The 25,110-nt window shown below is 31.0% G+C and overlaps 2 protein-coding genes across 5 annotated transcripts; both read left to right on the plus strand.

The window, feature by feature from the left end:
* The first annotated feature begins 896 nt into the window (after positions 1–896).
* On the plus strand, positions 897–5,967 carry LOC107630001 (ubiquitin carboxyl-terminal hydrolase). 4 transcript variants are annotated; one of them, XM_016332992.3, is made up of 4 exons: positions 897–1,056; positions 1,477–1,749; positions 2,915–3,162; positions 5,328–5,967. In XM_016332992.3, the coding sequence occupies exons 2-4, from the start codon at positions 1,500–1,502 to the stop codon at positions 5,688–5,690; spliced, it is 861 nt and encodes a 286-aa protein (XP_016188478.1). In that variant the 5' UTR covers positions 897–1,056; positions 1,477–1,499; the 3' UTR covers positions 5,691–5,967. The 4 variants fall into 4 exon arrangements, with proteins under 4 accessions (XP_016188478.1, XP_020973943.1, XP_016188477.1 ...); XM_021118284.2 differs by having other exon boundaries at positions 902–1,039; positions 2,888–3,162; XM_016332991.3 differs by having other exon boundaries at positions 917–1,056; positions 2,888–3,162.
* Positions 5,968–16,755: 10,788 nt separating this feature from the next.
* UBP8 (ubiquitin-specific protease 8) lies at positions 16,756–24,778 on the plus strand. Its single transcript, XM_016332990.3, has 13 exons — positions 16,756–16,998; positions 17,286–17,540; positions 18,968–19,109; positions 19,550–19,609; positions 19,729–19,821; positions 20,271–20,543; positions 20,668–20,808; positions 20,926–21,096; positions 21,802–22,065; positions 22,186–22,334; positions 23,000–23,536; positions 23,762–24,032; positions 24,345–24,778. Exons 1-13 carry the CDS (start codon positions 16,925–16,927, stop codon positions 24,459–24,461), a joined length of 2,547 nt encoding a protein of 848 aa, XP_016188476.1. The 5' UTR covers positions 16,756–16,924; the 3' UTR covers positions 24,462–24,778.
* Positions 24,779–25,110: the final 332 nt, after the last annotated feature.

Below are 25,110 nucleotides of genomic sequence, written 5' to 3' on the forward strand. Positions count from 1 at the left end.
TAAGTTTTTTCTAAAAAAAATTTTAAAAATTTTTTGGATACCTCATTTTTTGCTAAGTTTTGGATGTTTTATTTCGTTATGTTTTAGATGTTTTTTTATTAGAAAAAGTTTTTAAAAATTTAAAATAATTTTAAAATTTTTAAGATGAATTTTAAAAATAATTTTATAATTATTTTAAATGTTTGTTATTATTTACTTTTAGTCTTTTAGATTTTTTATTATGAAATTTTTTTATTAGGATTTAGATATTTTTCATTACAATTTAAATTGATATTTTTTTTAAAAATAAATTAAAAAAAATAATAATTGACTGCAATTAACTATACTCTTTGTTAATTACATGATGAGATTAATATTTTCGATTAACTTTTTTTATCTAATTTTTTAATTTTATATTTATTCTTTTTTAAATTAATCATATTATTATATTATACACTATTTTTAAAATCATTATTAAAGGCAAAAATATTTTTATTAATTATAATATTTTTTTATAATTATTTAATATTTTAAAAAATATTTAAAATATATAATAGAGGTAAATTAATTAATAAATTATTAAAATTTTAAAATAATAATTAATTTAAAATAAAAATTCACATGTAATTGTCTTCATATAAAATTGTTAGTTGAGAACCGTTAAATAATTTAATATATTTGAATAAATTGTTATCTAACATCTGTCAACTATCAATTTTACATAAAAACAACTGTACATACATATTTATTTTAATTTAATTCAAAAAAATTTAAAAATACTTAATATAAAAAAATTAAATTAAATTTTATATAATTATTTAATTATAACAGAATCTATTAATTCAACTAGTTATTGAAAAATTGGATATACTACTACTCCCACTTATTAGTGCATCTTATTATAATTTTTATTTTTTAGAAACTAAAATAAAATCTCATTAGCAACGATAAAAACGGCTTCGTGCATTCTTCCTCGGTTCCTTCCTCCATCGTGATTAGGGTTTTTTTTAGGGTTTCAGTTGGCTCTCATTTCTTCACCAACGCTTCACTTGTTTTCCAGGTCACTCTTTTGATTCGGTACGCTAATCTTGATGATATATATATACTGCGGGTGCTCTAGTCCTGTGTTCTCCATTCAACCATTGATTCTTTGTATTTTTTAATGATTTTTTAAATTCAACTTTATCGCGTCCCATCAAAATTGCAGCTTGCAGAACTTTTGTTATAATAGTGAGCTGTTATTTAGCATGGTTTAGCACTTCCTTGAATTTCTATTGCTTGATACTGTAACAGAAATCAAATCCTTATTTCGTTTAATGGACACTATGGTGTCAATCTGATCCATCTAACCGTAGTGTAACAAATGCTTACACCATTTTTTTTTGTCATTCTTTTAAAACTAAATAATTGCATAGCTTTATTCATATGATTGCACTTTGCAGGGTTGGATATGAGGTTATTTAAGTGATTGATTTTTGTGGCTTTGGTGTGTTGTAGGTTGTGTACATAGGTGTTGGTTAATGATGAGGCGGCAAGGGGGGCGATATGGTGATCCGTCTGCCAATACTTATGTTGCTTCTCAGATGCATCATCATGTGGGTGGTGGTCAAAGGATGGAAACCAAGCCTGATGATTTTGAGGGACGGCTAGAGGCCTTTACGCCCGAGCGAGAGAATCCTTATGCAAATTCTAAGCCTGAGGGTCAGTGGAGATGGGAAGTGGATGAATCAAAGATGTCAAATTCAATGGCTTCTCGAATGTATAATGAAGGCAAGATCTATTTACCACCATTTTAGTTTCTTTATTCACATGCATATTCTCTCCTTTGTTAACGCAGTTAAGTGTTGCATTTGGATTGAAAAGAATTCTATATTGCAAACTTAGGAAGTTCTTCTTGTGGACACAAATATGTAATATTTTAACTGCTTCATGGTTACAAAGTATTGATAGCTAAAGCTTTTAGTGAACCCATTAGTAAACTATCAAAGTATGGCTAGTTATTGAGATCCCTATCTTTTTCCTTTGCCAAGGTTAATATATACGATATTTTTGTCATGAATCATGAATTGTTTAGAATAGTCAAATATTCGTCATCTCAAAGTAAGAAGTTTGCTTCATAGGGGTGGTTTGACTGGTTTCACTAGAAAAAGTAAGACCTACAACACAACCATAAAAGGAGCCAAGTTTGTATGATATAGATGTTGCTTTTTCATGTAATGCACATGATAACAACTAGGAGAAAATATAACATATTATGACACTATTTTTTGGTACATAACTACTTATCACAAAATGCGTTGATTTTTATTTATTTATTTATTTTTTGGCGCTTTTTTTGTTTTTTTTGGGGGGGGGGGGTGTGGTTGGGGGAATGGGAGAAATCATATTAGTATTAGATGATGATGACAACGATGATATTAATAATATATATATAATGATTCAAAGATAATAATATATTGTGACATTGTGTAGTTATCTGGAACAATTTGGTTATGCTATTTTAATATATTACTACATGCTTTACAAATATATATAAACAAAAAGTAAAAATTGATATAACTTTTTCTAAATAATTTTTGGAAAAGAAAGTAAAGATGAGAGAGAACTCTTCTCTTCTCTCTGTTCGTAATAGAGATAGATAAACTCAGTAATTGGATTACAAATTTCTGAAGTATAGGTTGGGTTCAAGTTGACGTGTTACTTCTAACTAGAAAAATTGCCTCTGTTTTGGTAAACATATTAGAAGAGCCGTTACTGGTTAATACAGTTTTAGTAAAACCACTGGTATAGCTTATAAGTTTGTTACAATGGTAGTCTTGTTGAGCAAAAATTGTCACATTTTGTAAACACACATGGCAATGGCTTTCGATTTATATAATGGTTATGGTTTTCAAACTGCTGATTTTAGGGGAACCGTTACATCCTTCTAGTGTAGGTCAAGGGGGTGATGCTTCAAGGTCCTATTTTCAAGGGCAGAGACCTGATCCTAAGTTGGCTTTGCAGAACCAGAGCAACAATGATTCCCGATCCCAGGCTCATGAAAAGGATATGGATGTTGGATATGAAGGAAATCATTTATCTCGGAGTTTTGAAGGTCTTGAACAGAGTTTTCATGATGACATTATTAAACTAGCCAAAGAACTGAATGATGCTGAAGATGCAGAACATGCTCGCCACAGAGAGGTCAGTGTAACCTTTCTCTTGTTTTCTTCCATTTTCTTACCATATTACTTCTTCATCATGGTGCACTCTCGATAGATTGAATCCAGAATCCACTAGGACTTTTGGCACTGTGAAAAGGGGTGAAACATAGTTTGCCGTTTGGAGTCTAAAGTGCTTAGTGAGTATTTATAGTAGTATAAAGTTTATAAACTAATGATAATAAATTCATGAATAATATTATTGACATTATGTTCAACTTACATACTATATTACTATCAAATTATTATGTTCAAGTCTTCAAAACATACTATATTACTATCAAATTGTATTCTTGTGTATGAAACTTATTCTTTGAAACTATGGGGTTTTTAGATAGGGAAGAAGGAAGGAGAGAATGAAAGACTGTGGAATATTGTGACAAGAACTCTGATGATTATGTTGTGATGTGTTACAAGAGAGAAGCACTAATATCAAAATGTATGAAAATAATCATAAAATAATAGTAGATATCAAAACCGATCCTAAGAGACAGAGATATTCTTTGATGTATTAGATATGAGAAAGGTTTGATGGGATATTCTCTTGTTTCCAACATATTCCTAATGTTCATTTTAAAAACCTGCCTTGCTTTAACTTGACAATCTAACTGACAAAATGCATGTTTACCTGTCTGAGATTTGAATACTCTAGCTTTGTTAGAGGTCATATTAAACATGTTTTTGTGCAACTGTGTTGTTTATTAAATCGATAAAAGTTTAGTGTCCTTCACTGAAGTCATAATGTAATTATGAGGAAGGGGAAAAAAAGCTTCCAGCAGTGTGGTTGAGACTGAAGGAGGTGCGAGTTGGGGCTGTGATTAGAAAGAGAGAGGGCTCGAGTGGGGAATTCTCAATTCCATTGAATGAGGGAACCACCACCTCAGAACTCGAAGGTGCCGCCCAAGCCTTCTTTTCCCCAAAAGGGGGTTTAGGCTTTGGCATCTCTTGTTCTGTTGTTGTCTTCTTCCTCTTCCTCCTCCTCCACTAAATCCTTTACCAATCCTCTTTCTATTGTGAATTGAGCTTTTCCCCACTATGACAGATCCATTATAATTACACTTGATATGAGCCCCTTTCCCTCCATCTTTCTCTATGCTTTTCTATTGTTTTTATTTTATTTTATTTATTAGTTCAAGGTTTGGGAAGCAGTCACTGATGATTAATTATTAGATTAGGTTGTCTATATTACTCCCTTTGGGTGCGGCCCTTTTCCGGATCCTGCGTTAACGTGGGATGCTTGTGCATCGGGCTTCCCTTAGTTCAAGGTTTGGGGTTTCTGCATTGATTTTATTTTGCACGGGAAAAGCATGTTACTTGTTGGAGTCTCGGTGTTCACAGAGAAAGCTTACCTGCTTATTTTATTTTCCGATGAACATGGCACCCTTTTCTGTGCTTCTACATAAAATGAGGAACTGCTTTTAAGGGGAATATGGCGGGTTTGATTTGATTGGGAAGCGACCAGATAACCATATGGATGCTATCTGTAGGCAACGAGCTTTTCCCATCTCACTGGTCTACTGATTGCATCCCACATTTCTTTGTTCTCAATTATACAAAAATATTTAAAAATTAATAATAACAAATTGAAATTCCAGAATAAAAACTTTTTGTTTTGGCTAGTTCTGCACAGCCTTTGGCAGTCTGTTTATTTAATACCCTGAACTTAGAGTGATTCTGCAAAAACTGGATTTATATAAACTTATACACTTGATACAGTATTAACTAACCTTTTGGGTACTGTTGGATCTTGATATTGTATCTTCACTCTGTGATTGTTATCCATTTTGATATCATTGGACTGTGCAATGTTTGTTTATGAACAGCATCATTATTATCATTTTCTTAAAATCTGAGTTACGTTCATCTGTCAACTATTTCCGGCACCAAGTCTATTGCTTCCGCCTGAACCTCCTATGCTTTGAATTGCTAATGGAATAAATGCGATCATGTTGAGACTGGATATTGAAAGCACGCAGTGGCAACATGACTGAAATGATTTTATTTGTTGAATAAGTAATTTAAGAAATACTTATTATGTGAAACTTGAATCGGTATTTCTTGCAAATTGTTTAGCATGGCTGAATTAATGCCATGTTTCTCTAAATTCTGTTGAGCTTTAACAAAGTTCCCCGCATTCTTAATTTTCAGAAAATAAATGCAATCAATACACAGTACGAGGAAAAACTGGCCGCACTCCGGGCCCTTCATGCTAGTCGGAGAGCCGAATTTCTTCAAAGGGAATCCCATGCGAGACAACAAAAGTACCAACAGAACATAAGGGATCCATACCCCAGCAGCGCCATGGCTGCTAGAGACCCTCAGGGTGGTTACAATACTGTTAATGCTTCAGCTGCTGGCGGAGAAGCGCAGCGAGGATATTCTGCCGAACACTTTATTCCTTACAGAGAGAGGGCTCGGTTTCTTGGTGGCTCCAGAGATCAAGGATTTGAGACTAGAAGCCAATTTCCAGGAGGGCGAGTCTATGACACCGGTTCACGCTACTACAATTGAGTTTTGACCCCAAATATTCAACTTGGATTTTCAAATGTTGAATTTTCTTGACATGAAAGCTACCTCATTGTACCTTTTTTATTACACTTGTTTGTGGAAATTAACGTTTCTTGGTAGCTAAGAATCAAAATTTGGAGAGGCACACGTTTTTATTGTCATATGGATGCACTGTCAAAGATGAATATTGTCTCTAATGCACCTTTGTGTTTGTATGATTCATAATGTACCTTGTAATCAAATGATTAAAGATTCAATAACGTATCATTGCAATTATTCACTTTGATGCACCATAACACCACCTATCACCCCCTAAGCTCCTTATATCTGTTATAACTTCGAAGTAAATGTATATAATCATAATTTATAAACCGAAAAGATAATGATATATTTAATTGGTACGTTTGATATTGACAGGATAAGGCCTTATTGTATAAGATTTAGTAAATTTTTTAGTTTAATTTTGATGTATCAGTAAATTTATTATTCATGTTAATAATAGCATCGGTGTAGTGAAAAGTACGGACATTGTATTAAGAGTATTATCATCGGCGTCGTCATAAAGTAGTGTAATACTAAAACCCTATATACAGGATACAGCTTGTCACAACCTACACATTACGGCACCTTCGAGGTTTGCAATTTATATTAAAATAAAATGATGTATTTGGAAGATACGTGATAAACTAAAATGTAATAATTGCATGAATTTTTTTTAAATAAATAAAATAAATATTTTATTTATTGAAATAGACAATTTGTAGTATTTTTATTAAAATGCATTCTATGTCATATTTTGTTTATAGGTAAACGAATTAAAGTATAAAACGATGTGAACATATCACGTTTATACACGTAATATGTAATGTTCTTATTTTATTTATAATGTAAAGGAAATACGTATGGTATTATTTGGTGGTATGTAACGCTCTTATCAATTGATTGAATTTTTGGGTGAGAATTCTCCAAAAATATCCAAACTATGTGTCATAGGTGGCTGTGAATCTTTAAAAGATGTTTTGTTAAAATATCAATGAAATTTTGCTTTCCATAATTAAAATAATATTTTTTATAAAACATCAATAACATTTTTTTATAATTAAAAAATATTTTTATAACAAAACGTCAATGATGTTTTGTATTATTACTATAACAGTATAAAAATTTAAACTGATTAAATGTTCTCATATTTCACACTAAAATTATTTATATATAAAAAATTTAACCACAAAAGTATCATAAGTTAAAAAAAATAATACTAAGGAGTTAATATTTTTTATCAATATTAACAAACTTTTTTAAAATTATTTTATTTTCTTAAATACTATATCTTAATTTATAAATTCTTAATCTTAAGTCTTAAATTATAAACTTTAAATCCTCCAAAAAATAAAAAATTTTAGAATTAAAAAGAATTATCTAATATTCACTAGAGTAAATGTCATTTCCAATTCATGATTATTTACTCAAAACATAAAGTGTTCCTCTACAACTCAAAGATTTTTAATTAGTCTCTAACCATCTAAGTAATTGGTTGCTACTAAACTAAGTGGTCCTTTTACTGGACTAAATGATTCCTAATACATCAGTAGTTCACTGTTTACAGAAGTTACTTAAACTAATTATTTGAATTGTTAGGGATCGAATAGAGATTTTTAAATTATAAAAGAGTGATTTGTTCTTCAAGCAATTGTCAAAAATTGGAGAAGATATTTATTCTATTGGGTAATTAAAAGTTAGATTCTTATACTTTTCTATAAAAAAAAATGACAATTGAGAGTATTAATTTATTTTTTATTATTTTTAATATTTAAAAAGTGAAAATTAGATGACATAAATTTATTATTACATAAGACATGTAATATCACATGAACCATGGATTTTTCAATAGTAATTTATTTTAGTTCTCAGATTATCTAAGATTCATAAACCATATGTCAACGGGCACCAAAAAAAAAATCACAAATGAAATGTTCATACACAATTAAAAGAATAGAAAATATAAATGTATGATATGTATTCATGACCTGTACATTCTTTTAATGGTGTGTTGTGAAAATAAAAGAACAACTAATGTTTTATTACAAGGTGAAATTACGCTTAGAAATGCTAGGAATTAAAATTACAAAAAAATTTATTAATTATCTGTAAAAGTAAGTCTTACAGGATTTTTGAGGTAGACTTATTTTTTAGAAAAATTAGGTGACAATTTTTTTTTTTTTTTGAGGTAGTCCTTCCATGAATTTGCCTTCGTGGCTCCATGTGGCTAAAGGCTCACGGAAAAAAAACAAGCTGATAAAAAAATTAGATGCTGTAAAATAAATAAATAAGTAAGATAAAATAAATATAAAATAAAAAATATAAATAAAAAATTTTAATATTAATATTTACTAATATTATTTTAATATACTTAGTTGATTCATATATATTTATTAATATGTTGCAGCGTATATTTATATAGAGAGAGGTGTTTTATATTGATTTTGTGTGTGTATTGTCTGAGAACTTAATTTCCTATTTATATACGTATTAACTTTACATTTTTAAGTTTTATTAATTTAATCTATTTTGAGGATTTTTTTTTTGGATTGAAAAGTAACAAAAGAACAAATAAAAAAGAGAAAATAAAAAAAAAAGAACTGCTTAAAAAATAGCCAATCCCGCTAAATGCTACTCTCAAACTTCTTCCAAAGCAACGGAAGTTTCATTTGGTGAGTGAATTCTCATTGTCGTCTTTGCCATGATGTCCGCCACTTTATTTGCATCTCTCAAGATCAACCTGAGATCAACACGCAATTTCCAAAACATGATGTCCCTGAATTTCAACACCAAAGGATCAACAAAACCAGAGTTATCCTGAAAATTATTGACAAGAATAAATGCATCAACATATTTTGTCTTACAAATAACATCTATTTGCCTCAAGTCCCAGACTAAAAAATATCCTCTTCAAATAGCAAACAACTTTCCTTGCAGAATATTATGGTTCTCAATCGTTCCCAAACAGTTTTATTACCAATTTTCATTCCAAACTCTGCTAACACAAACAAAATTAACACGATCACCAGTACCAGAATAACTTGCATCATAATTAATCTTAAAAGTACCCACCGAAGAGAAAATTCATGAGCAATTAATGGTAGAGGGAATAAACACTCGTTGCAACTCAAAAGCATTCCGAAGCTCTTTTTCTAAAGACAAAACCATACTAGTCACCTTATTTAGGGGTCAAGACTCGTGTGGATGAAAGATCTCATTATTTTTAGAATGCCAAATCCATCGTAGACCATAATAGAATCTAAAAGGACACTTTTTGCTATGAAGCAAGAACCAGTTCGTCAAATCTAGAGGTTGACTAGAAATCTCAAAAGCTTGCCAAACTAGCTGAGTTTTCGGACAATCCCAAATACAATGAACAACCAATTTTTGACCAAAAAAATATCGTAAACAGCTGTCCATCGGTGAGATGCTCATCTTGGAATAAAAAGCAGTAGTGGATAGAGCATCCCTAAGACAAAGTCAAGCCAAAAATTTATATTTTTCTGGAACAAAGTGACTCTAAAGCCAAAGTCAATTCCCCTACTCCTCCCAACCAAACTTCTTACTAAACCACAAGTAACCACTACGAGAGTCATAAATCTTTGACGTTGCATCAGACCAAGGTGGCAGGCAAGGATGTCCTCCCCGAATAGAAATCTAACTCTGCATGCCTGCTGCCACCATGTGAGGTACTCCTGTGTCGGACGAGGATCAGGGTGGCCATTGATGGTCACCAAGTGGTGTAGCTGGTAACGTCCCCTAAACAAGTCCTACCAGTCACAATGCACATCGTGCCACCAGGCATAATCTCCCCTCGTCGTCTTGAACAGAAACTCGTTGACGTTCACCGGATCTGCTGACCTGTGCTGCTACTCCCCGAAATGCCTCTTGACTCTGTCAATATGATGAAACTCTACAAAGAGAAAGCAGACGAGGGGGACAACAGCCCTCCATATATAAATTTCTCCATCACTAGTAAGCCAGTCAGGCACAATCTGATGTAACTGAAAATTCTCATATGGTGTCCATCAAAGTTAGGCAAATCGCATTATACAATAATTAGAAACGTCTCACCAATGCACAAAATAAAGTAGAAAACAAAACATGTTGTACCTGATCAAAGGTGAGGCTATCGATGCAACGACGTAAAGTCTGAATCTTGCCATTGTGGTGATCCCGAATTTGTTGTCCTAGTTCTGCCAACTTACACACAATAAAAAAAGGGTAAAGTATATTTTTTGTCCCTGAAGTTTGATAAAAGTTTCAAAAATATTCTTAAATTTTATTTTGTTTCAATTTTGTCCCAAAAGTTTTCGATTTGCATCAAATATACCCCTGACAACTAATTTTTCAAAAAATTTAAGACCAATTCAACAACAATTTCATAAGAATAACCCTCAACACAAGCAAATCAAGCATAATTTTCATGTATTATTGTTAGACTGGTCTTTAATTTTTTTAAAATTTAGCCGTCGAGAGTATATTTGATACAAATCGAAAACTTTTGGGATAAAATTAAAACAAAATAAAACTTAGGAGTATTTTTAAAACTTTTGCCAAATTTCAGGGACAAAAAATATACTTTATCCTAAAAAAAATTAACAACAAAAATTAGTTAATTAAAATAACTAAATCGTGTCCATTGTGTATAAGTTGTTAAATTAAAAAGTAATAACAATAAGTACATACCTAGCTGCAAGTGGGAACCTACTGACGTTATATCCCACCGGATAAAATGATGGCAACCTATGGTAGATCCAGGAGACAACAAGCGGCATGCAATCCACAATGTCAGTCACATCACGCCCAGCAGTAGTTAGGGGTGGCAGTGGGGCGGGTAGGGGCGGGTTTTTGCCCTACCCGACCCCGCCCCGCCGTCCTTTTACTCAGGTACTACCCGTCCCATCACTATCCGCGGGTACCCGCCCCACTCCTATTCGCCCCTATAAAAATTAAATATTATTTTAATTTTTACATATTCATATATAAATTAAGACAAAAACTTAAAATTCATAGATAAATTAAAATATAAACATAAAATTCATATAATGTCATTAGCTAAAATAACTTGAATTAAAAAAAAGCTAGTGTTAAATCACTACAAATTTAATAACATAATAAAGAAATTACAATATTAGATATAAAATAGCCTTCAATCCTTATTCTTGATTCCTTTCCATATCTTCATCATTATCAAAAGTTTACAAATCAAAATTTAAACCTAAAAATCAAAAGAGATAACAATTAACAAATTAATTAGTACTATGTAAAAAATTAACATAAATAAAGATTAAATAAATACTTACTATAAACCCCATAATGAGTTGAAACAAATAATAAAATAGCACACCACTATATAGTACTATAAATTACAAGCATTTGATCATTCAAGCACATGGGGGATAAATGTAAAGCAGAGGGAGAAAAAATAATTAGGTGCTATTATAATATAAGACTTTAAATTATTAGAATAAATAATTGTCAAGACTCAGTTACCAATAATAATTCATAAGCACATGAATCATATAAACAGAATAATAATAATTCATAAACACATGATTTGTCAATAATAAGAAGGACTTTTTCTTTCTGTGATGCATATCATTCTTGAATGAAAATATGATTGTTATTGTCATTTATATGAGACTAATGTTATTGAAGTAAGAGTGGCAATTATTAAAAGGAGAAACTATAATATCATTGACGAAGAAGAAAAAAAGAAGGAAAAAGGTAATGAATTTTTGCCAAGAGATAAAAAGCACAAGATAACAAAACAGAGGTCCTTGTGCAAACTGGATGTCTCAATGTACATCATAAACTTTGCTTTAAATAATTGATAGATGAAAATTAAATTGAAGCCAAAAGAAAAAAAGAAAAAAATAGAGTGATGAACAATAATAAATTAAAAGTAAAATAAGCTTATTATATAAAGAAAACAATAATAGTATTTCATTCCTATCCATAAGCTATTTATTTAGAATAATGTATATTGTTAATTAATAATTAATAGGTATAGAAATGATGAGCTAATAGTTATTAATAAAGAAAAAAGGAAAAAGGTTCTTTGTTCGTGTGGGTGTGGGTAGAGACATTTTTCTCCCTCTGTTCTGCAGCCATTGTATATATGACTAAGAAATTTTAATGTAAAATCAGGAAATTCAGGATAAACATTATATATCCAGCCATAGGTTAGAAACAATATAAGTATGAATGTTGTAAATTCCTCCTAACATGACTCAGATAAACACAACAATCTGACCCATCAATATCAAAATAGTGAAAAATTAACTCACAGTTATAGAGTTCTAGTTATAGATCTAGTGTCTAGTTCCAGAGTTTAGTTGCAGATTCACAATAGGAGAGAAAGAGAAAGAGAAACTTACAGATCCAGTGATTCGCAGGACGCAGAGACAGCGACAGACTCACAACAACAGCAACGGCAACCGACTCATGGCGACGGTGACGGGCTTACGGCGAAGGACAGAGGAGGACGGCTTTTGCTCTACTCTCAGATGGAGGACGGCTGCGAAGCTCTTCCCTCAGACAAAACGGCGGGCGAAGCTCTGCTTTCGGACAGAGGCGAAGCCCTTCTCTCAAACTGAAAACGACAGCAGCCGGTAGGTTTGGAGAAGAAAAAGTTCGATTGGAGAAGAATATTAGGGTTTAATTTTGAATATGAAGAGTGAAGAGTGAAACTGTGAAAATGAAACCCTAGCCACAACTAAAAGTCATTTATATATTTTTTATATTTAATAATTTTTATATATTTATATTATATATTTTATTTTATATTATAATATATAATATATACCCGCTAGTGCACCCGCCCCGCATCCGGGGCGGGTCGGGTACCCACGGGTTCGGGTACTCCTGCCACCCCTAGCAGTAGTACAGAGTGAGTGGTACATATGTGTCAGCAATAATGCAGACCCTCAAGACAACTGACTGCAAGTGCGAAAATCCACCAGCAAAGACAACCATCACAAAGAAACAAGTGTAGCAGACTTATCCGTGAAAAAAAACCCAATAAGCATCATCAAGTAGCACCTGACGTACTTACGGAGTGTATGTGGATGTGCCCCAGTTAGAATGTGTGAAATCCTGTTCCTTAGCCAGGTCATCCTCAGACTGAAGACCTCATTCCCTCCCTCTAGTTGTAGTGACGGCCTGGCGCCAAGTAAATCCGAACCTAATCCCACATGGGGTGTCTATGGTATTGTTGGAAGTCTCTGATACAACCCCAATCGGCTCGCCCTCAGTGTACAGACCAAGGTGGTAGGCAACATCTTGAAGCGTAATGCTGATTTCACTCCATGGAAGGTGGAAGCTATGGATCTCAGGCCTCCACTGCTCAACAAATACAAATATCAAGAAATTGTCAAATATAAAATCCTTTAACTCTATTGCATGTCCAAATTCTGCCTCCCTGATATAAGGCAATAGGCTGTCCGGCGGGGGAGACCCAAGGTTACACGACGTGGCAACAGTAACCGAGACCTCTATAATAGTCGCAACATTTACTCTCGCATACTAATCTCGTCTGAACAATTAATTATATTTAATAATTATTAAATATTGTAAATCGAGTAGATAAATATCATTAATAAAATATTATATTCCATACAAATATCATTTTTATTGCTAATATTCACAGTATTAAATAAAGAAAGGACAATTAAGCAAGATTTAAAAAATAAATTATTCATGTTGCACAATTTTAACCGGACTGGTAATATTTTAGATGACTTCAATCTAACAATAAATTTTAGCAAAAAAATCTAATTGAACAAATATTTTATTTAAATAATATATTTATTTAATTTAAATAATATATTAATTTATGTTTAACTATTTTATTTATTTAACTTAAGTTAAAATTAATTATAAAAATTATTAAAACATATTATAACTAAGTTAATATAGAAGTTTTAACTTGTCGTACGCAAAATACCTAGCGCATTAACTAAATTAATAAATCCTAAACATCTAAACTAATCATTTATTAAAAATAAAAGAGGGAAAAAAAAACTAACCTCAAAATCCAAAACTCCAGTTATGTACCAAGTCGCATTTAGTCTGTTGATGTCTCCGTCAGGAACATATTGTGGGGGCATATGTGCTTTAGGAATTCGAACTTAACCTATTATAAAGTCACAAAATTCTCAAAAACTATTCAAATGAACGAAAATCTCAGTTGTTGTGACCTTTATATATGTCTCGGAACATATCTACTCCAATTACGCGTTTTATACGTATTTCGGATATTGAGACCATGTTCTAAATTTACGCGTATCTCTGATGTTCAATATCTGTTCTCTCACTTAACATGTATTCCGAGTACACCTTAGATACATCATGGCGTTGTATAGTCATATAACGAGATTTCAGTACTTAAAATATGTCTATTTTCTATTTCATCTTTCAATATCCGAAATGTAATATATTATACATTTAAATAATTATTTCATATTTTATGAATTTTGGTAATTTATGTATTTATTTAATTTCAATAAAAAAATCCCTTTTCTTACGATGAAAACTAGGTTCATATAATAAAAAAGTTTAAAAAGCCGTAATTACAAGAGTCCCGACATTATTAATTTATTATCAATTTTATTATCTATCTTAGTCCTTTAAACACACAAATATATTTTTACCATCTTAAAAAACTCCTATACATATATGTCCTTGATTATTATTGAAAAAGAGATACAAGTCCACAAAATTTTCAATAACGAACCATTAAATCCTTGAAAATATTAATCTTATCGAAAGAACAGTTAAGTTCTTGGTCTAGGATGACATTGACAATAAGATTATGTAAGGGATACTGTGCTAGAACAATTCTTTCTGCCCCCTGCATTAAAGAAAATGCCTATTGTCTCCTCCCCGTCTTAGTTGGGGGAGGGGGGCCTCCATTTCTCTGTCTTTGCGGATATTTATAGAAAACATTTTTTTTAAAAATTCTAAAAATCTGACACAACATAATAAATATAAGACAAAATAATATAATATAATCCAACTTAAAAAGATAAAAATATACAATTCATTAATTTTAAAAAAGTTTAATTTTAACGTTATAATAGTATAATAATTTTATATAATTATCTAACCAGAATCAAATTTATATATTTAAATAATTTTTTTATTGAAAAACTCTTATTAGTGAATGTATAAAAAATTCTTTTACTATAATAATGTATAAAAATTAATTTTTTTACCAAAAACAACATAAAAAATCTATTTATGTTATATTATCAAATCAACAAAAATGTCATTCTAATATTAGCGTCTCTTCTTTTATATATTTTTAGCGTTAAAATAATTAGTACGATATATAAATCCTTAAGAATTTATATTTATCTTAGTTTTTTTAGAGACTTATAAATTCACCAAAAATCTAAAAGACCTATACATCTTTTTATTTATTTATTTATTTATTTATGTTAGAGTAAATATTTAAATTGTTTTTTACCAAATTTTAGATTGTATGTTTTGTTCTTAAATAATTTTATTATAAGACAATTATGTTTTAATCTATTTGACGGAAATAAATTTAAAAAATTTTCAAGGTGTGTTTAGATGAGATATTTTAAAATTTTAGTGCATTTCAATTTTCAAATATAAGAAAATTTCAATATTGTAATTACATTTCCTTCAATTTTTTTTTGAATGAGGTAATTATATTATTTTTATTTTTAAAAGAATTTGTTTCAAAAGATAGTTAAATTATCTTCATTAATAAGATATGTATTTGATTTTATCATTTGTTAGTTATAAATGTTAGTTAATACATATACATGCATTTTGAAGTGAGGTAGAGCGAGAAGGAAATTTAAATTCCTTCTCTTATCATTAAATTAATTTATTTTTTTAATAGAATAAAATATTATTTTAATTTTTAATATTTATGATAAATTTTATTTTTATTTTTAACGTTTGAAACGTTATATTTCTATTTTAAATATTTTATTTCATTCTATTTTAATTCTTTTATCAAAATAAAACTTTTTTTTTTCAAAAATACTCTTTCTTTAATTATGATTTTTTTTTTAGATAATAGCAAAAATTATAATTATAGTAATCATTATGGCTGTTGCATTGCAATATTTTGAGAGCCAAGTGATAAAATAATAAAAAAAAATGTATTTTTTTAAAAGAAAATATTTTAATTTTGAACAAAAAATTAAAATAAGACAAAATAAAATATTTGAGATAAAAATAAGACATTTTAAATGTTAAAAACAAAATCAAGACTTAACATAAATATTATAGACTAAAACAATACTTTGTTTTTTTTAATAACTAAAATTTCTCGTTAAAATTTTTAATTTTAAAATTTCTTCTAAAAAAAATCCAAATATATTATTTTGCTATTAAAAATTGGGTTAAGTTAATATCTTAATGTTATTATTAGTAAAAGAATTTAAATTTTTATTTTAATAAATGAACAATAAATATATTAAAAATAAAAAATTTATATATTTGTCTATACAAACTTTTATAATTGATAACATTAATTTGTGTTCTTTAGACACATTTTAACTAAATTTCTTGAAAATCTTAAATATTTTTTGTAATTGTTTTCTCTCTTTTAATTATCCTATTCAAAGACGTGCCTAAAGAATAAAATTTTCTTAGAGAAAAGTATCCAATTTAAAATTGTTTAAAGACCAACATAAATATAGATCTTAACCATGATTAACATGTGTTTTAAAGACATAATTTAAAAAAATCATGTTAGGTAAATAACAAAAAATTAACCACAAGCATAGAATATAAGTTAAAATATAAAATATTATACATTAAAAATAAATTAAAATTATTATTATTATTATACTGTTAAAACGTGTGAGAACACAAAATAGCTATATACTTTAAATATTTACTCTTTATGTTGTTAATTATCATTAATGCGTCAAAGTATAAAAACAAAGAAATATAAATGAGAAAAAAAAATAATAAATGAGAAATAAAAGTTTAGATATAGAGATACAAGAATAAATAATTATTAATTTTCCCTCCGTTTGCTTCTCCGTTGATGTAAGAGGAAGCTCCACCTGTTTCTCTGCAAATCCCTCCGTCATTTTCTCTCTCTCTCTTTCTCTCTCTAAAACATAATGATCTGCATTTTCTCTTCCACTTCTTAAATCCCTTTCTCTCTTCGTTTTCTTTCTTTCTTTCTTCTTTTATATTCAATGGAAAGTGTTCCTGCGGAAGATTCACATTCAGAAAACAACGATGACGAGCGAGTCTATTTCGTTCCTCTCAGGTCACATTCACGTTCCACTCTTCCTCTCACATTTTCTCCAATTCCAATTCTCCGAACCTCAAATAATTTCATTGACCATTTCCACGTGCATTGATATCATAATCAATCCTACTAATGATTTGAAAAAAAAAAAAAAACACAACATTTCTCTTTTGCTTCAATTTGATAGCTGCCTTTCCCCTTTTTTGTTTCTTCCATATGCATTGGTCTATGGAGTCTTGTGAATACTTGAATTGTTGGATTGAAAGTTGTTGTGAATGGTGTATTGATGTTATGTGTGTTTTCAGGTGGTGGAAGGAGGCTAAGGGTTCAATGCCGGAGGGTTCGGAAGGGAAGGAGGGTGTTTTATATTCAGGTGTTGCTGGTTCTTCATATGCAGGTCCTATGAAGATCATCAACAACATATTCAATTCGGATCTCATGTTTGGTCTCAAGAGGGAGGAGGAGTCATCCATGCAGAATCGCGAGAATGGCGAGGTTGGTGTGTCTGGCAGGGACTTTGCATTGGTTTCTGGGGAAATGTGGTTGCAGGCACTCAAGTGGTGAGTGGTTTTAGAGAATTCTATCTAACTTGTATAAGCAAATATTGTATAAATGATTGAATTGTGCGAGGTTCTAGTCAAAATATGCTTTTATGCTAGGTTTTTTTTTTTTTTTTTCTCAACTGCACGTTGTATTGTGGTAAGTTTGTACAATTTGATTTTGAACAATTTGCTAAATTGGCTTGACAATTGTTTCTGGTTCTGCTGTGTGAAACTCTACTGTGATTTCATATTCATGGTACAACTTTATGCTGTGTCTTTCATGGTCATGTATGAAACTTTAAACAGTCATCTTAGTTTAATTTCAACTTTGGGGTGAAATAAAATCGTTTTTGCATTACAATCTAATTTGAATGAAAAGTAAGCTGATATAGATGCTACAACCACTTGTTTTACATGGTTTTTTGTAATTATTTCTAAAGAAAAGCAATTGCAAGTGAATTAGATTTCAGCTTTTGGGGAAACTATTTTATCTTTTCTATAATTAGAAATTTTAGTATAGATTCTATTCAATGATTAGATTACACTTTGATTATATAAAGTATTCGATATAATCAATTACCTTTTGCCACTGATTCAATTATAATTTACACTTTGGGTGCTATGTGGTATTTTTTTGTATAAAAAAAACATTAATTGAAGTGCATTTGTTAAGGTGTTCGAATTTAAAAACTATTTGGAAATTATTTAATTGTCTCACTCATTGATAATTACTTTTCTTAGTTTGAGTGGATACATAAGATGTTAAGAGCAAACACACTATAATTATAGCAAGTTAGCAACAAATTTTCCTTTAACTGCCTATTCCATTCACATGTATGTTACTGGAGGGAAGTGATGGAATGTGGTGGCTATCCCTTTCCAAGGCTTAGCATGCTACAAACCTAACTTGCGATAGATCATCTTTGAGGGGAATGTTCTAATTGAACCTAATCCTAACATGAAATTTTTTTGTTCTTATGTTATGTCAAGCAAACTCGAAATCCCTGTTTGCAACAACCTGATAAATTTGATTACTAGCACCAGGAATATAGTTTTTCCTTAAATTTTTTTTATACCTATCATTATAAATGAATGTAATCACATAATGATTTTGCCTATTCAGCATACAATAGAAAATCTCACCTTAGGTGGTTTGATTATGTATGGACAAGATTCATAAAAGTTCTAGTAATGAGATTAGATCAGATAGTAATACTTCAATAGTTGGAGATAGAGGGATACAAAGACAAACTATCGGTGAAGCCGTGAAGAAATATTTAGATTTAAATTGGATGTCTATGCATCTTATTTTGTAATAGGATACCTTGGTGTTTTAAAGCAACCAACCCACTTAGTGAAACATGAATGGTTATTGTCCATGGTTGATCAACATTCATAATACTTGTTAATTGTGTTTCCTGTATCACACGTTTTGGTTTCTTTAGGCATAGTGATTCAAAAAATGCAATAAAGGATGAGAAAGGGTGTTCATCTACTGAGGACGATATGGCAGACATATATCCTTTACAACTTAAGCTAAATGTTCAGAAAGAAACAAAATCATTGGGAGTAAGAATAAGCAAAAAGGTAACTAGTTTTTACTCCTTTTATTATTGCTGTTGTTCAAGGGTATCTAATGACTAATGGCTAAGGCATTTGGATTAATATTCCACAATTATTTTGTCAATTTTTTAGTTATCAATGTTGATGAAATGTTGGTGGAACCATGGTGTTTTGATGCTTTAAGATAATGATAAACCATAATAGAAACATACTGAAAAGAGAAAATATGAAAGAAAAATCGATTCCACAATGATTGAAAATTAATTTTCTGCATGTAAGTAAATAACTCGCTTGAGCAGTTATTATTGCCAAAAGGCTTTATATATGAGTAGCAATATTGTCTGGTTAGGTTCAATATGGCTTTCCTTTTTTGTTCATAAGTTTTCAGGCAATCATGGTACTCATTTCAATTATCTCTTTCTTCAAATCCTAATCCAGTTTCCCATTTTTTCCCTTCTTCATAGGACAACGCACCTGAGCTCTTTAAAAGATCCTGTAAAATATTTGGTGTAGATACAGAGATGGTAAGATAACATTCTGTTTGCAGTTTTACCTATCAAATTAGAACAGAAAAATAGATACATTTTCAGCAATCTTATTGAAACTGCAAGAAATTGAGGATTTCTGACCTGTTATTGCACAGTTACGCATTTGGGACTTTTCAGGTCGGACAACCTTATTTTTTCTGAATGACAAAAGCAAGATTTCATCCGAAGGTCAAAAGCAGTCCGAGGAGGTAAATTAGATTATATTTTGCTTAACAAATTTCTATACTTTTCTTCTTATTTTTATCATTATAAGTTCCTTATTGTTTATTGTGGATACCTTTTTTTCTTTTTGTTTCCTGCATTTCTTCAATTGTTTAATTGAATTGACACTCTACATGAGGTTTGTAGATACAACGGCATTGGTCCATGATTTTAGTTTTGATCACATGTTGAATGTGTTTGGCAGAGAAAAACGCATCATCTTGGAAGTATATTAGCTTATTGTCCTTTTTGCCTCAAATGACATGTCATTTTTTTGCCTGGAATCTTTATTTTTAGCATTTTTGTAGAACAGTAACTTGTCTTCTCTCTTGATGGCTGCTAGTTGATAATTGTGACAACTTTGCCGTATGAATTATTGACTATGATTCAATAGTGCTTTATGTGCAATATTAATATGACTCTTAAAGATATACAGATTTTTCTAGAGTTGCAAGTTTATGGGTTGTCAGACCCATCGAGATGTAAAGAAGGGAAGAAAGACGAGACTAATAGTTCGTTTAAGATGAATGGTAGCGCTTTTTCCCCTGGCGAAGCTGGTTCATTGGGATTAACCGGATTGCAAAACCTGGGAAATACTTGTTTCATGAACAGTGCTCTCCAGTGCCTAGCACACACACCAAAGCTTGTTGACTATTTTCTTGAAGATTATGCCAAAGAAATAAATCATGATAACCCATTGGGAATGGATGTATGTTACCATTATTTAGCTGCTTGTACTTTATTAGCTTGATATATCTGGAAATTCTCTTGTAGGTAAATTCTATTCTTAGGAAGTCCTTCACTTTATATTCTTTGAATTTGCTTCTCTCCAGGGTGAGATAGCTTTGGCATTTGGAGATTTACTTAGGAAGCTATGGGCTCCTGGAGCGGGTCCGGTAGCACCAAGAGCTTTCAAAGCAAAGCTTGCTAGATTTGCACCTCAATTTAGTGGATTTAATCAGCATGATTCCCAAGTTAGTGAATCTTGGTCCTTCATTCTATGCTTATATTTTTATTATTATTTTATTTTGGCCTTTTGAATATTATTTCTCATGTATCCTTCCATTGTCTACAATATTTTTTCCCCACAGGAGCTTCTTGCTTTCTTATTGGATGGACTTCATGAAGATTTGAATCGTGTTAAACGTAAGCCATATATTGAAGCCAAGGATGCTGATGATCGACCAGATACAGAGGTTGCCGACGAATATTGGCATAACCATTTGGCTCGCAATGATTCTATAATTGTTGATGTGTGCCAAGTATGTATCCTCTTGTTTTGTGCAAATGCAATCACAGTGTTAATTGATTAGTTGTTCTGATTCCGAGATTATGTTGGAAAGTGTTAATAGATTTTCCTTTTCCATATTTATCATTCACTCAAACATTTATAACTTTAGTATACTATAAACAGTTACTTAGATAGAGTTCAAACTTAAGCAAGCAGGGTGGCAAAGTGACACATCTTTATGTCAGTCAATTATGTCAAATTAATATGTTGAAAAATTTAGAGCATGCAATGTCTACAGTATGATGAATTCAGACATAATATTATATAGGGCAAACACTTGTTCAAAAAAATAAAATTTAAAAATTCATTTGGATTTTTAATTCTACTGGATCTTCCATAAATAATAAAGATCATTCATAAATAGACAGGATTAAAAATCATGACCTTTAAAATGTCAATGTTGTATATGACCCTTAGGTGATCTTAGTATCTTGATCAATTATGAAGTATAGCAGTAGCAGTTGATGCAAAAAAAAAATGGAGTAACAAGAAAGTTGGATCATAAATTCAAGTTAAGAATGATCTGTGATTCTCTCCTGCTTCTAGAATACTGCAATCTACACACTTTTTCAACTGTTGCTGGGTTTTCCTTCTGTCCATGTGAATTAAATTCGGTACCTTTTCTTCCTAACATTATTCTGTTTGCTTTATGAACCACCATTATTATCTTATGCAGGGTCAATATAAATCAACATTAGTTTGTCCAATTTGTAGAAAGGTCTCTGTGACATTTGATCCATTCATGTACTTATCATTACCTCTGCCGTCGACAACAATGAGAACAATGACTTTGACTGTTGTGAATAATGGCATTAATGGAATTACTCAGTTATCACCATACACTATTTCCGTCCCAAAAAATGGAAAACTTCAAGATCTGACTAGAGCTTTAGGCATTGCATGTTCTTTGGGGCTTGATGAAACTTTATTGGTGGCTGAGGTATATCTGTTCAGTTTAAAAATCTAATTTGAAGCCAGTTCTTTTCTTCTTTGAGTTTCATTATGGATACCTAAACATATTGTAGAAAATTATATGTCTAAAGCATGGGCTGTGGTACAGGCATACAACAACATGATTATACGTTTTCTTGAAGATCCATCTGATTCATTATCCTTAATCAGAGATGCTGACAGACTTGTTGCTTACCGATTTATGAAAGATAATAGTGATGGACCTTTTCTTGTCTTTACAAATCAGCAGATGGAGAAGTAAGATTTTTGTCTGAAGAGGACTATCTGTTAAATCAATTCCTTTCTTGTGATAATACAAAGTAATAGTGTTTGCGATTTCACGAGCAAGACTCGTCAAAATCTCTCAAATCAGTCTAAGATGTATTAGCTACCATTATAAGCAATCAGGAAATTATTCCAGCCTAAGATTCCTCTGTAGAAACTAGAAACATGGATGACTTCAGTTTTAAAAGAACGAGGTTATGTTATTTGATCAAGACAGTTTTGCTAGGGAATCGTTGGTATCCATGATATATTGTTTCCAATTTATATTTTTTTATGTCTTCTTTCTATAAATATGTTGCCAAATTTTGACCGTAAACTCACGGGATATAGAAAGCCATAACAGAACTGAACTATGAAGCTTGTTGGTAGAATAAAAGGAAATGTCATCATATAATATCTCAAATACCTTGTTTAAGTTTAGCATTATTATTTGACATCTCCCATAATTAGATGGTTTTAATTTACCTTTGCAATTGACAGTTTGAACTACTCTATCAGTTGAATGCTCACTGCCAGACTATAAACAAAAATTGGGTTCATATACGCACTTATAATCTGCATGCCATGCATAGGCTTTTATTGTTTACTTGTGTTTCTCCTTACCATCGTTAACTTTGGATTTTTACAAATCTTGTCAGGCAGCAAACTCATGGGAAATCAACTCCAAATTGGAAGGCTTTTGGAGTTCCTATTGTGTCTAAGCATTGCAATGTTACAAAAGGATCTGATCTCCGTGATCTCTATCTAAAGTTGCTAAATTCATTTCAAATTTCAACTGAAGAGTCCTTAGAAAATTTAGATTTGAGTAACAAAACGGAAAGAATGGCAGAAACGGAGGGGATGGAGTCACCTCATTTAAGTTCAAGTATGAATGGGGAAGATTCTTCTTCAGATGGAGGACTGGAGTTTTACATAACAGATGAAAAAGGGATTGTCAAGGATTCCAAGATATCAATGAATGAGCCACTGGAAATAAATCAAGAGTTGAGGCTGCTGCATGTGCTTGTATATTGGTCAGATAAACAGATTCAACAATTTGATTCCCAGCTTTTCAGTCCATTGCCTGAGGTTTACAAGTCTGGCTTTTTGGCAAAGAAACCTCAGGAGTCAGCTTCACTATACAAGTGCCTTGATACATTCTTGCAAGAAGAACCTCTTGGACCCGAAGACATGTGGTTAGTTACTATACAACTGCAACATTAAGGAAAAGAACTATAAATCTTTGATTGGCAATTTGATTTGCATTTTCTTTTGCTTACAATTGAATGGGATACTGTGTATCTAAATACTCTAAATACTATATTTTTCTTAAAATGATTTTCATTAAGTTTATATCGTCTTGCATGAAGTATTTCGTGAGCAGTGATACTTTTTTCTAAGGTGGATTTGTGTAATTCTAGGTACTGCCCTAGCTGTAAAAAACATCGTCAAGCCAGTAAGAAGCTAGATCTTTGGAGACTTCCTGAGATTTTGGTCATTCATCTTAAGAGGTTTCAATATAGTCGTTACATGAAGAACAAGCTGGAAACATATGTTGACTTTCCCGTGGATAATCTTGATTTGTCAGCTTATATTTCTCACAGGAATGGCAAATCTTACCAATACATGCTATATGCTATCAGTAACCATTATGGAAGTATGGGAGGTGGTCATTACACAGCTTTTGTCCATGTAAGTGCTCATTTTTAAGCATATAATTTTGGGTACGATGAGATTTTTTACCTATAAAACAAACCTAAGTTTGTGGATTATTGGAAATAGTTTCAATCCTTTGTAAAATTCTGAACTTCACAATGAAAGGTTGTCTTGTTTTGTTTAGAGGGTAAGCTTGGCACAATAGTAATGTTTCTCCATTGGTTTACTTATTATGCAAATTGCAATGATTGTGAAAAGTTGATCCTATTGGATAACATTGTTACTATCATTATATAATATATATGGTATGTTCACCCTCATTGATTTGTGCTACCATGTTTCATGTAGCATGGTGGTGATCAATGGTACGACTTCGACGATAGCAATGTTCATCCCATTAGCAAGGAGAAGATAAAGTCATCAGCTGCCTATGTTCTTTTCTACAGAAAAGTTGTCGAAGGATAAACATAACAGTAGAGTTGCACATAGTTCAAATAGCATTGAAGCTAGGAATCATTGATTCATACATTATTATAGTCTTACAGGTATACCTAACAAAAGGTAGAATATTTTTTTGTTCACATGTTTTACATTTTTTGGCTAGTTGTGTTTTAGAGTGGGATTAGAAAGGAAGGGGATATTGTAAAGATTAGTGGGGTATTAAGAATTAGAACTTTAACAGTTGAAAGCGCATGGTGTAGAAATGTTGACAATCATTTATTGGACAGAAATGTTGTACTAGCTCGTAAGAGTTGGTAATTTATTGGATTATATTTTGTCCCTATTTCGCATCTTTTTTTTTTTTTTCTTCAAAACCAAGAACATCTTATAATTCATTAATTTTCTATTTCCTTTCAAGCGTGCTGTCATAACTTCAATTATTCAAGAGTTGCAAAAGAAGTTTGAGAGAAAAAAAAAACTTGTTTGAAAGGGCTTCATTGAAGATTATGTTCTTTTTCCTTCATTTGCCAATTACAAATAATGATTGAGCAAAGATGTTACCTTGATTCAAATGTTCAGATACATTTTGTGTTACTAATAGATGCTTAGCTAAAATAATATACATGACAGTAGTTCATGAAGTTCTGTCTTTGCAGGGGGAAGAAAATAAAGC

This window comes from Arachis ipaensis, chromosome B3 (genome assembly GCF_059453495.1).
Source record: "Arachis ipaensis isolate K30076 ecotype BB chromosome B3, ASM5945349v1, whole genome shotgun sequence".
Taxonomy (NCBI): domain Eukaryota; kingdom Viridiplantae; phylum Streptophyta; class Magnoliopsida; order Fabales; family Fabaceae; genus Arachis; species Arachis ipaensis.